The following is a 13,044-nucleotide window of genomic DNA, read 5'->3' on the forward strand; positions in this document are numbered from 1 at the left end:
CTCTCTCTTTCTCTCTTTCTCTCTTGCTCTCTCTCTTTTGTTCAGCAGAAGTCATGGGTCGAAAAGTTCTGGTCACCACCGCTCCAACAGCCGGGACTGCTCCAGCCTGCCACGTCACGAGGACTTGCACCCGCCGGGCAGCTCGGAGGCATTCCTGAACGGCAACGTGCCCTCGGCCGCCGCCTCCAGCCTCAGCCCCACGCTGCACCCCAAGAGCTACCAGCCGCAGAGCCTCAACCGCTCGGCCTCCTGCGGCAAAGACCTGGCCATGTCTAACCACAGCAACCTGCCTCACATGCTCCAAGGCTCCAAGGACCCCGACTTTGACATTGGACCGGGCCCCGGCAAGCCTGCTGATGGACCGGGGGCCAAGTACCTCAAGTCCATGGGCTCACGCTCGCAGAATCGCCACTCCTTTGTGGAGGGCAAGACCGGCACGTTGCAGGGGGACCGTGAAAAGCATGGTCGACATGGCTACGGGGAAGCGCTGTCCTCTTCAGGCGACAGGAAAGCCTCGTCGTTCCTGAGTTTCTCCAAGAGCCATGGCATGCTTAGTGACGCCAAGTCAGTTGGCAACCTGAGTGACCCGCGTCTGATCCCGGACGAGCCCCCACCTAGCCGCTACTTCCCCGCTAGCTGCTTAGACCTGCACCAGGGCCTGACCGCGCCTGGTAGCCCTTCCCTGCGCCATAACGACCGCAGTGGACACAGCCCGGCAGCCGCCTCCACCTCTTCGTCCTCCCGCGGCAACAAGGGAGAGCGAGAGGGCGGAACGTTAGACTCGTCCTTCCGCCGCTCGTCGTCGCGCCACAAGAGCCAGCAGCAGGAGGACTCCAAATCCCCCGACGCCCTGGACCCCGGAGGAGGTGGCAGGAGCCACGGCCACTCCCTCTCAGCGCCCCACGAGGCGGCGCTCCCCTACGGCCTGGGCTACACCAGCCCTTTCTCCTCCCAGCAGCGGCCCCATCGCCACTCCATGTACGTGCGGCGCGAGCGAGGACGTCCCCATGGCACGGACAGCGGCGGCGGAGGTGGCGGTGGTGGTGGTGGTGGCGGTGGCGGTGGCGGCGGAGGCCTGGCAGTTGGGCAGGGCATGCCAGTCCGAGCCAGCAGCCTGCAGCTGCTCTCGCCTCAGCTGCAACACCGCACACTGCCCCGCCATATGGGCAGCTCTGTCTCCAGAGAGGACCTGGGTGAAGACATGGGCAGGGTCTGTCTCTCCTCTTCCTTTCCTCCTGTTTATTATTACTGTCATACACCCACACTGCCTCCCTCACTCTCTCTTACTCCTGGCTCATGTTCATGTTTTCCAACTTACTCTCCCTTTCTCTCTCTCTCTCCCTCTCTTTCTCTCTCCCTCTCCCTCTCTTTCTCTCTCTCTCTCCCTCTTTTGGTTATTATTTCTCTTTGGCACTCCCTCTACCTCTCTCATTCTCTCTTACTTTGTCCCTTCCCTTCTCCCTGGGTTCTGTTCCATTTCCCCCTCCCCCTCTCTCATCTCTCTCCTTTCTCTCCTTTCTCTCTCTCTTTCTCTCTCTTTCTCTCTATATCTCTTTCCCTACCTCGTTCTCTCTCTAAACTACATAACTCTGCTCCCACTGGTCCAGTAACTGCTGTTTTTATGTGGGCCTGAGAGCAGAGCCGTGGAGCTGCGGCTCAAAGCACCGCTGCAGCTTCCAGCACTGTGTTTGAGAGCTCTGCCACCACACTCACTCCATCCTAACAATGGAGACAGAGGCTATTTATGTTCCAGGTGATCTTGCCCACAGAGCCGTAGCTGTTCACACTGCCTCACCATGCAAGGTTCGATACAAACAGCATCATGATAGTTCCTGGAGCCAATGTGTTTGAACCACTGGATAGAACAGGAGTCAATGCTGGATGTTTTAGAACTCTTGTAGCAGGGTTTTGTATGTAACAGAGTTGGGTTTGCTCTGAATGAGGCAAATCCAAGTCTGTATTTTGTCACACTTCTTCTTCTGCTCATATATCTGTGCCTTTGCGCTTGTAATTTATCTATGCTCTCTCATGTTTGTTTGTGTGTATGTGTATACATGTGTGTATGTTTATCTGTGTGTCTATATGTGTGCAAATGTGTATGTTATGTGTTTGTGTGTCTCTCCTGTGAGTTTGTGTGTGTCTGTGTCTGTGTCTGTGTCTGTGTGTGTGTGTGTCTGTGTGTGTGTGTGTGTGTGTGTGTGTGTCTGTGTGTGTGTGTGTGTGTGTGTGTGTGTGTGTGTGTGTGTGTGTGTGTGTGTGTGTGTGTGTGTGTGTGTGTCTGTGTGTGTGTGTGTGTGTGTGTGTGTGTGTGTGTGTGTGTGTGTGTGTGTGTGTGTGTCTGTGTGTGTGTGTGTGTGTGTGTGTGTGTGTGTGTGTGTGTGTGTGTGTCTGTGTGTGTGTGTGTGTGTGTGTGTGTGTGTGTGTGTGTGTGTGTGTGTGTGTGTGTCTGTGTCTGTGTGTGTGTGTGTCTGTGTGTGTGTGTCTGTGTGTGTGTGTGTGTGTGTGTGTGTGTGTGTGTGTGTGTGTGTGTGTGTGTGTCTGTGTGTGTGTGTGTGTGTGTGTGTGTGTCTGTGTGTGTGTGTGTGTCTGTGTGTGTGTGTGTGTGTGTGTGTGTGTGTGTGTGTGTGTGTGTGTGTGTGTGTCTGTGTGTGTGTGTGTGTGTGTCTGTGTGTGTGTGTGTGTGTGTGTGTGTGTGTGTGTGTGTGTGTGTGTGTGTGTGTGTGTGTGTGTGTCTGTGTCTGTGTCTGTGTGTGTGTGTGTGTGTGTGTGTGTGTGTGTGTGTGTGTGTGTGTGTGTGTGTGTGTCTGTGTGTGTGTGTGTGTGTCTGTGTCTGTGTGTGTGTGTGTGTGTGTGTGTCTGTGTGTGTGTGTGTGTGTGTGTGTGTGTGTGTGTGTGTGTGTGTGTGTGTCTGTGTGTGTGTGTGTGTCTGTGTGTGTGTGTGTGTGTGTGTGTGTGTGTCTGTGTCTGTGTCTGTGTGTGTGTGTGTCTGTGTGTGTGTGTGTGTGTGTGTGTGTGTGTGTCTGTGTGTGTGTGTGTGTCTGTGTGTGTGTGTGTGTGTGTGTGTGTGTGTGTGTGTGTGTGTGTGTCTGTGTCTGTGTGTGTGTGTGTCTGTGTCTGTGTGTGTCTGTGTGTGTGTGTCTGTGTGTGTCTGTGTCTGTGTGTGTGTGTGTGTGTGTGTGTGTGTGTGTGTGTGTGTGTGTGTCTGTGTGTGTGTGTGTGTGTGTGTGTGTGTGTGTGTGTGTGTGTGTGTGTGTGTGTGTGTGTGTGTGTGTGTGTGTGTGTGTGTGTGTGTGTGTGCTCTGTGCTTGGGCTGCCGCTGCCACTGCTGCTTCATCTCTCCGCTGACAGAGCGAGCCACCGCTCGCCTCCGACGCGCCCCACTCCCGGCCCCTAATCAGGGACTCCACGCGGGACAACACCACATCCTCCTTTCACGCCCCGCGCCAGAAGAGCGAGGTCCGAGTCAGCCAGTCACCTCACTCCTCCACCCACCTCCCACCTGCCAGCACTCACCTCGATATTCCTCTCTCTCCTCTCCACTCTTTCTCTGTCTGTCTTTTTCATGACTTACTCCCCCCCCTGACACACACACTCTCGCATACTGTGTATACCCCCACCTCTATCTCTCTCTCTGCTCTGCTCTTTGCTTAGCTGTTGCACCTTGTTGATAGCTGAAACAGCAGTGTGATCACAAGTGTGATTACTAATATCCCAGTTATCCAGAATACAGCGACAGGTGATATTGTCAGTACTGTAAATGTGTGAATGTTATGGTAAGGCTAGGCTTATTTAAAACTGGTGAGGCTGACACTGGATGTGTGAATGTTATGTTAGCATCCTTTAAAACTACTAATGCTGGCAGTGAATGTGTGAATGTTATGTTAGCATCCTTTAAAACTAGTAATGCTGGCACTGGATGTGTGAATGGTATGGTTAGAATCCTTTAAAACTAGTAATGCTGGCAGTGAATGTGTGAATGTTATGGTAAGGGTTTATTAAAACTGGTGATACTGGCAGTGAATGTGTGAATGCTATGGTAGGGGTCCTTTAAAACTGTTGATATGAGAGTGGATGTGTGAATGTTATGGTAAGGGTCCTTTAAATGGAAGAGTAATGTAGTGGAGAATCCTGGAGGGGGAATCCCATCCCAGCCATGTGAGGTGGGCTCAGCACATTTCCCCTCATTCTTCTTTTGATCTCAGCTTCCCTTGACTTCATTATTAATTCACATGGAAAAGAGTGTCTCCCCTGTCTCGTAGTCCCCTTCCTCCCTTCTTCTGTGCCACCCTCCACCCCTCTGCTTCAAAGACACTGTAGCAAAACACAAACACTGTATCAAGTTCATATGGTCAAGGAAAAATCAAATGCTTCTGGAACTACGCTACTACAAATGATGTAGTAATGAAAGCACTCTGAAAGCATTTGGGTTTTTATCTGACCGCTGAAGCCACATGCTGCTCCCTTGACCAGCCTGTCTTTGTAGTTGAGAAAGGGTAAGCAGCTGAGCAGCGTGTGCATGAGAGAGAGTATGTGTGTGTGTGTGCGTGTGTGTGTCAGTATTTCATTCTCTGATGTCACAGGTGGGCATGTACCACGAGCAGCACCCCGAGGACACTGGCTCCTCGAAGGAGAACCGCATGATCTACAGCGAGTCCATGCCCCGCAGGGTGGGAAGCTTCTACAGGGGTGAGCACACACACACACACAGACACAAACATACACACACACACACACACACACACACACACACACACACACACACACACACACACACACACACACATACATGCATACACACACACACACACGAACATACACACACACACACATGCACGCATATATTTTCTTTCCGGAATCTTCTTTTAATTGGCATTTTCTATGAGCTGTTCCTTGAGCTGTCCCTTGAGTTGGTTGAGGCACGTTGTTATAATGTCTCCCCTGTCCATTCGGGTCACAGTGCCCTCTCCTCGACCGGACAACTCCTTTCATGACAGTGGGAACCAGAACCGTGGCTCGGGGTTGACCGGAGGGGACAGCAGCTCCATGAGCAACCACGCCAAACGCCAGCCTGCCTTTGACCCCTGGTGAGTGGACAAGCCAACCCACCAGACTCAGAAATGTACAAGCACTAATATAGGGGCCACCCTCTCTACAGTATGACTAGCCAGCCATGCCATTTCAGGTAGCACTACATACTGTAGTAGAGTGTGTGGTGTATGGACAGCATAGGAAAGGTATAGGGTGAAAGAGATACTACTTAACTTAAAGATGGTGGGGTTAAATGCACTTGGTGTGACCATGTTTAATTGAAAAGCCAGACTTGTGCTGTCTTGTGTTACACAGTGTAAATGTCATGAAAGGGGTTGCATTTAGACATTAGCCCTGTATAGTCCTGGGCATTAGCCCTCTCTGAGTTATGCCAATCTGAAACGGATATTTGACCCAAACCTGGACTATGCATTGTGTTACTTAAATAATCATACATGATGTTATACCTCATAATCACAATTGTGTGTTAAAGATTTGGTAACCATGACACCTGAATGCACCTTCTACCCATACACCACCCAAGCACTGTAGTATGTATTATTGCTAGGACTACTAGAACTAGTAGCATATATACCATATATATAATAGCTAGTAAGATACTGTAAGATTGTATGGGAGTGTGTGTAAGATCTCAGTGGAAAAATGTAATGTAATTTATTAAGTGGAATGAAACTACATTGCTTACAACAAAACAAGCATGACAAAGCAAAGGTCCAACATGTCTATGAAGATTAATTGAATGTAAACAAAACCGTACAAGAAAGTGCTGAGGAGGGATTCTGTGGGACTCTGATTTCCTTAGAGGGTTAGCTGGTTTCCCCCCTTGGCTCCCGTGCCAAGTGTGTGTTGTGTGTTTGATGTGTGCAGGACGGGACCGGAGGCTGTCAGCATGAACGCCCCTGAGCCACCCAAAGAGAAAGAGAAGCAGGGCTTCTTCAGAGCAATAAAGAAGAAGAAGAAGAAGTCCCAGACGGTGGGTACTCAGATGCACATCTGTGTGTGTGTTTGTGTGTGTGCATGCGTGATTGCATGCATGCGTGTGTGTGTCTGTGTGTGTGTGTGTGTGTGTGTGTGTGTGTGTGCATGCGTGCACGCGTGTGCAATGCGGGCGTATGTTTATGTGTCCCTCATACAAGTCTGAGCAAGAATCAAATCAAAACGGCACATCTCAGAATGGGACAAGACACGAACAAACAAGACAAGGAAAAACCCTCCAGTCACTCTCCCAATTGTTCCCACCGTTAGCCCAGCTTTACATCATTTAGCTATCTGTGTGCTATTGTCTATTAGTCTACATGCTCTGTGTGTGTGCGTTGTCTCAGTGTGTATGATGTAAATTAGCAATACCACAGTGTACCCACCAGTCAGTAGCTGAAACATGCTTTACTCATGTCATGTCATGTCAAGACCCCCCTGTGAGATGGGAAATTGTCTGGTGTCTAGTTGTCCTGCAGCTTTGTTGTCCAAATGTCCCATCATGCATCTTGTGCCTCTTGTATTCCAGGCTGACGTCGTAGACGGACGGAGTCCCATCATCAAGAAATGTCTTTTCCCCCTGTTTAACTCAAAGAGTCACTTAAAGCATAACTCCTCTATGAAAGTGCTCCCTGTAGTGTCTTCACCGATGGTATATCTGGTCATTCATAAAAATCAATGTTCCATTAACCAGCCCTAAACTAGTGCCGCCAATCCAGTGCCATTGCATGCCACTAACATTATTAATCAACATTATTTTCTCCCAAAATCAATTTTGTTTTGCAATATTTCCACCAGATCCATTACATGCTTCCCACACTTCCCTACAGACAGACAGCTCTGATAGCTTTCTGTCTCATATTGCAAGTGCATAGGGCACTCTAAGCAGCATTAGCCATGCCTGCTGCCAATGGATAAAGACCTGGTGCTTACCAAGAGCTTACCTCTCTGACTATACGTCTGTATTTTGCCAACGCACTCTCAGGGTAAGCCTGTGTGGATCTGGTGGAGTGTCTTTTTTCAGGGGCCATCCGGTGGTGTGACAGGGTGGGTGGTGACATCTCAACTGACTCCTCCAGCATGTGAACAGAGGCTAGGGTTGGGTGGTAGTGGGCGGTGGTTTCCATCTATTGATTGTCCACCCAGGACAACGTTTGCATGACGCCAGAGGCCATTTGGAAGCCAGTGCCTGCTTACATACATTTCTTTTTAAAAAAGCACACAGAGTGTGTCGCCTTCACAGACATGCAACATCTCACCAGAGAAGGGAGTGTCCTACAGCCACAGCAATGATCAGCCACTAAACAGCAACCCAAAATATCACTGATTGCACGCTGTAGATCCAGTGTGCCAAGTCTTTTGCCAGATCAATTAGTCATGAGTGACTAAATGGCCTCTTGGTCTAAGTGAATTATTTAGAAGAAGTGCAATTTCCAAGTTTACTTATTTTAGCCTCAGACAAGAGCGGGCGCCTACTGCACAAATGGTATGGTTTTTAAGCTCGGGAGGAGAAAGACAAAATTCTCGCCAATTACCAGGCTCCCTGCCCTCGTTTATCACCCAGCTGTGATCGACGATGGGGGGATGATGGGAGGAAGGGCCTCAACGAGTGGCAACGGCCAGAATAGATTCATTCAGCCTCTCATGTTAATAACTTCCCCCGGCCTCAGATCAGCCTCAGCTGGGGAACTCTGTCAGAAAGCAAGCTGCGGGGGGTGGATTGCCTTGTCTTGTGCTTAAACGACAGAGAGAGACTGTTGTCAGGTTGGAAATATATATATATATATATATATATATATTATAATAATAATAATAGTCATTTACTCTTCTCGCCGAATGATTTGGCCAAGTGCGATAGCAAAGCGGAAAGCTTCAACAGATTGCCTACTCCTCCACGCGGTGACATTGAGAGTATATTTCCACCCTCGAGAGGTCCCAGCAGCAGTGCTGTTCCAGTTTTGCGGAGGCACACACTCAGTGCTTGTAATTGATTAACGATTAATTTCATTCCGCACCATTCTGTCAGAATTCAGCAGCTAACTCAACCGTTTGGGAATGCAAACGATCCAACACGTCTTCTAAATGGGAGTAGTAGTGTGGGAGTTGTACAGTACTTTTTCAGAGAACAACCACACTACGAATAAGAATGAGCTAATGAGAACAAGGTGACCATTGGCTGTGCTGTAGTACCCTCTCCTCATGGTCTATGGGGTATGTAGGGTTTGGGCTCTGAAGCGGTTGGCTAAGACAGTGCTGCCATTGGGCCACGTTGCATGTCTGTCTAATCTATCTGCCATCTGATTGGCCAGGTCCCAACCGATGGACCGGATCCTGTGGTCATGCAGAAGTCAGTCAGGTCATCCTCGCACCAAAGCAGCCGTCATCGGAACCGGACGCGAGACCGCGATCGCGACCTGGAGCAAGATCGAGATGAGTGGAACATTGAGAAGATTACAGAACCTCCTCCTCAGGTACCGCGACTGCTAACCTTTAAAGGAAAAACAATGTCTGACAGCAGAGTCTAACAGATAGAGGCTTATTCTAGAGCAAATATGCCCAAAATCTGGCCTTGGTCTAGCAAAAATCTGTCATGAATCTAGCCCATATCTAGCATGGATCTTCCACAAATCTGCCATTGATATCACCAGATCAGGCATGAATCTGCCATTGGTAAACCCAAGTGCGGCATAAATCCAACATAAATCTTGCCTGAATCTGGACCGCATCTGTCATGAATGTGCCGGATGTGGGCTAGATTGGTGCCGGAGTCAGCCCTCATCTGTGAGCACTGGCTGTGCAGCGTGTCTGGGGAGCAGTGCTGAGGCCCTCCCTGCTCCTGTGTAAACAGCGAGCGATGACTAAGGTGTGGGCTGACTAGCGGAGACAGAGCCGCAGAGCTGGAGGTGGCTGAAAGAGCACTGTGTAGGAGTGTGTTCCTCTGGCTCCATCACTGTGCACACTCAAACACACACACACACACACACACGCACACACACACACACACACACACACACACACACACACACTCTCACGGAAATACATACACACACACACACACACACACACACACACACGCACACACACGGAAATACATACACATACAAATACATATACATATTATACACATATACTGTACATATACACATACAGTATACACGTACTGTATATGTGTACACTCATACACACACAGACACACACTCACACACACACACACACACACACACACACACACACACACACACACACACACACACACACGGAAATACATACACATACAAATATTTACACATATACACACGTATACGTGTACACATATACACACGTATACGTGTACACATATACACATGTATACGTGTACTGTACACACATACACACACAGACACAGACACACACACACACATACACACACACACACACACACACACACACATACAGGCCTGCTCAGATCCCACCTGAACCAGACTTTATAGCGTAAGAGACAGAGAGTGTGTGTCAGCAGCATTGCATGGTCAGCCGATAGCTGATGATGGACCTCTCACAGAGACAGACTCTGCTCTGCCCTCCTCAGCTGGTGCTCTTTGGGGAGTTGTTGCTGCAAGTAATGAATATGGTGCTGAAAACATCCAAGCCAGTGGACTTTGTCAGGTAGAGAATGTCAAACTTGTGCACAGACATACACCAGTTGGCGGTGTTATAACAAAGTCCTTTAAGGCAAGTCCCTCCACTCTGCAGCCATATTGCTAATAAGGGTATAAGGATACACAACACCAATCTTGCTCCAGCAGCGAGATCACAACATGTGATTGGCCATATTGCTAATAAGGATATAAGGGTACACGACACCAATCTTGCTCCAGCAGCGAGATCACAACATGTGATTGGCACGATGTCTTCACAACACACCACATGATTGGCTCAATGTATTCACAACACAACACATGATTGGCTCAGTATTTACATGTCAATGTTTTGCCGTGGAAGGGGTGGGATATGTGTAGACATCTGCTATATTGGTGTTACAAACTAACCCCATGCATTTCTATGGAGGATTTTTTGAGTGCTGTGTCTCCTCATTAGAAAGTCTCTGGTTATAATATGCAAACTACTCTTGAATCTTGAATGTGCAAACTAATTTAGGTGTGTTACTGTAACATACAATATTCACACCATGCCACATCATGGAGACAGTGCCACGAATGTAATGGTATTTCATAATGAGGGATGGTTTGCTCATTGATGAGAACAACCATTTGACTTTTCTACCTTGGTTAAATTTGACCAAAATGTTCATGATACCTCAGAGTATGAAGAAAGAGCCAGATGTCTCAGCATTGTTTATGTAAATATTATGTAGATAGTATACCGTATCTGTAACTGTGAATATATTGCCTGTCATGAGTCACAGTAATGATTCTGGCCAAATGGTTTCTCACACACGTGTTTGTTTTCCCCTTGTTCCTGTTTAGAATCAGCCTCTCAGGTCCCTGAGGAAGCTCCTGCATCTGTCCAGCTCCTCGTCAAACCAGAATGTGCCCTCCGAACTGCGCTTCCAGGCACTGCCCAACCCGCCCTCCTCCAAGAGCGGGGGCTTCGCCGAGGCCCGCAGTGGCCACCAGGGGGGAGGCGGAGGAGGGGTGGGGGTCTCATCGCAGTCCAAGAGCCGGCAGGCCGTGTACCCACTCCCGGGGCAGCTGGAGTCCAGCTGGCACGCTTCGGCCCTGGGCCGCGCCGACGGGAACCCCTACCCCGACCAACTGGCCGCCCAGGGAGGCCAGAACGGCCACGGCTTCGGCCGGCCCCCTCGCTCGCGGATGCCAAACCTTAACGACCTGAAAGAAACAGCTCTTTAAGGGACAGAGCCATTATCTTACTCTCCCCACAGTGACCCCTGCTGTCCTGGATGACAATGACAGTATCCTATAGATTGCCTCTGAGCCACTGATGGTATTGGGAAGCACTCATGCAGGGAAATGGTGGGTCTAATAAATGTCTTAATTTTTTTTAAGCTTCCATATTTGATAGAATTTGTAATATTATTTATGTATTATTCTTATTATAATTTTGTTATAAAATAAATATGATACAGATGATGAATATATGTATATGTATATGTCATATGTTTATATGACAATCTAAGATGTATAGTATAATTGTGAAAGCTTTAGTTTCTACATAATAGAGAGAAATATTGCATTATCCTGCATTATAGTTATATATTTCATTAAGAGTATTTAATGGTATGTGTATGCAGTATTTAAGTTTTAAAGACATTATCACCGCAAATATACATACTTTGTGTTATAGTCTTGCCTGTTCTCAGTTCTGGGCAGATTAAGGCAGTCTGTCTGTAGATGTCCTCCCCTACACTGGTCATCCAAACTAAACTGGCCATTCGCTCTCCCTCGCTGACACCAGTTCTTTTGATTGTGACACACAGCCACATTTACTGTGCTGGTTTGATTTTCTAAATTTGTGTGTAGGGCAGCCATTAATGAGAACACATCAAGGTCATCCTCTGCGTTTTCTACCTGATGTTCCAGTGATGCAAGAGTGGTGCTGTTGCATTCTAGAGCCACCCTTTGGCCAAAAATTGTAATTGCAAGTTAAAAAAGCATCCTCCCATTGTTGAGATATTTTAGTCCGTAATACCATTCAAATGTGTCCCTAGTCATCACTGTGGTTTCATTTGTCTCATGTCTACACGTCATAGATATGTAAGATACAGAGATATATTATTGTATTTTTAAGAATATAAGAGCTATGAATTATATGTGCTATAAAAGTATATATATAATGGATCATTGTAAGGTATTATTCCGTTGTAAAGCAATCAGATGGTATTTAAACATATGACAAAAACTATAACTTTAATATAAACAAATTTATAGGTAGGCAATTTTATATATACATTTTGTCAACCTTAAAATTGTAAAAGGGCGCTGCTACAAAGATAAATGCTCATAATTTCTGTTTATTTTGTAATATCTTAGACATCAGGGATGGCATTCCCCAAGTTTAGAGTAACTCATTTGACCACAAGAGCTGGCTTTTTTTCTGTACTAGTCCCTCTTAGTTAATATAAGACCAGCATAAAGCCTCTACCAGTTACCAACTGTGATAGTCACAGAAGATCCCTTAGGCAGGGCTTTCCGTCTTTGGTCAGGTTTACAAGCAACTCATACTGGGAGGAGGTTAGGTACAGCAGTTATCCCAGCGTGTTCAAGCCTTTGGCATCATATCAGTCTGTGGCTGAGGGCATCCGCAGTCAGATGGAAGGACTCTGCACCTGGAATGGAGTTATCCCAAACAAACAAACAAACAAGCAAAACAAAGTCTACACAATGTAGCCTGGCAAAAACAACAAATCTCACTTTGTGATCCTTAATAGTGCACTTTACATGAACATGCTCAGTTAATGGACTTTTGTCATCCCTCCCAGTCTGTGGTCAGAGTTCAGTCAGAGCTCAGCTGAGTGTGATGACTATCTATCGAAAAAGGGGGGTTGGGGTTGGGGGGGGGGGGGGGGGGGGGGAGTCTCACATAGCCAGATCCCATGGCTATCTGCAATCAAACTTTTGTATTGTATTTTTTTGTCTGGTATAGAACATAATCAGTATACATACAGTATATCCCAGATCAACTTCAAAAACATCTGATGAAAGTACATACTGCAAAACCACCTGTCACTGACTTTACGTAATGGAATGAATGTTTTATTTGGGATTTTAAAACATGTATTATATTAATACCAATGTGAGAACATGTCTTTGGTAATATTTATAAAAATGGTTTATCCACAATGAAATGAAAACAGGTATTGAAACCTTTGTTGTTTTATTATATGAAGACACAGACATGACCTAGTAGCATACCGGTAGATTTTTAACGTACAGTATGGTCTGTTGCCACAGTTCACTTGTTTTCATTGGTATATTATCAGCAACCTGGCTATACAGCAATGTTTATATTTACATCTGTTACTGACAGTGACTCTCAATAAAACCTGCAATATATAGTACT

At 47.1% G+C, this 13,044-nt stretch overlaps 1 protein-coding gene across 2 annotated transcripts in view; it reads left to right on the forward strand.

Moving 5' to 3' along the window:
* Positions 1 to 12,512, forward strand: part of LOC143117039 (cyclin-dependent kinase-like 5) — a 57,630-nt gene extending 45,118 nt beyond the window's left edge. The window contains exons 12-19 of one of the 2 annotated variants that reach the window (XM_076278487.1): positions 46 to 1,210; positions 3,349 to 3,456; positions 4,581 to 4,686; positions 4,958 to 5,084; positions 5,917 to 6,022; positions 6,554 to 6,676; positions 8,334 to 8,495; positions 10,491 to 12,512. In XM_076278487.1, coding sequence (XP_076134602.1) covers positions 46 to 1,210; positions 3,349 to 3,456; positions 4,581 to 4,686; positions 4,958 to 5,084; positions 5,917 to 6,022; positions 6,554 to 6,676; positions 8,334 to 8,495; positions 10,491 to 10,874 — 2,281 coding nt within the window. In that variant the 3' untranslated portion in view covers positions 10,875 to 12,512. The remainder of the gene's footprint in view (positions 1 to 45; positions 1,211 to 3,348; positions 3,457 to 4,580; positions 4,687 to 4,957; positions 5,085 to 5,916; positions 6,023 to 6,553; positions 6,677 to 8,333; positions 8,496 to 10,490) is intronic. The other variant, XM_076278488.1, reaches the window with a different exon arrangement.
* The last annotated feature ends 532 nt before the right edge of the window (positions 12,513 to 13,044 follow it).

Source organism: Alosa pseudoharengus, unplaced genomic scaffold, assembly GCF_046254945.1.
Source record: "Alosa pseudoharengus isolate Yale_2024_CS ecotype anadromous, Long Island Sound unplaced genomic scaffold, YU_APseudo_1.1 YU_APseudo_1.1_scf_11, whole genome shotgun sequence".
NCBI lineage: Eukaryota > Metazoa > Chordata > Actinopteri > Clupeiformes > Clupeidae > Alosa > Alosa pseudoharengus.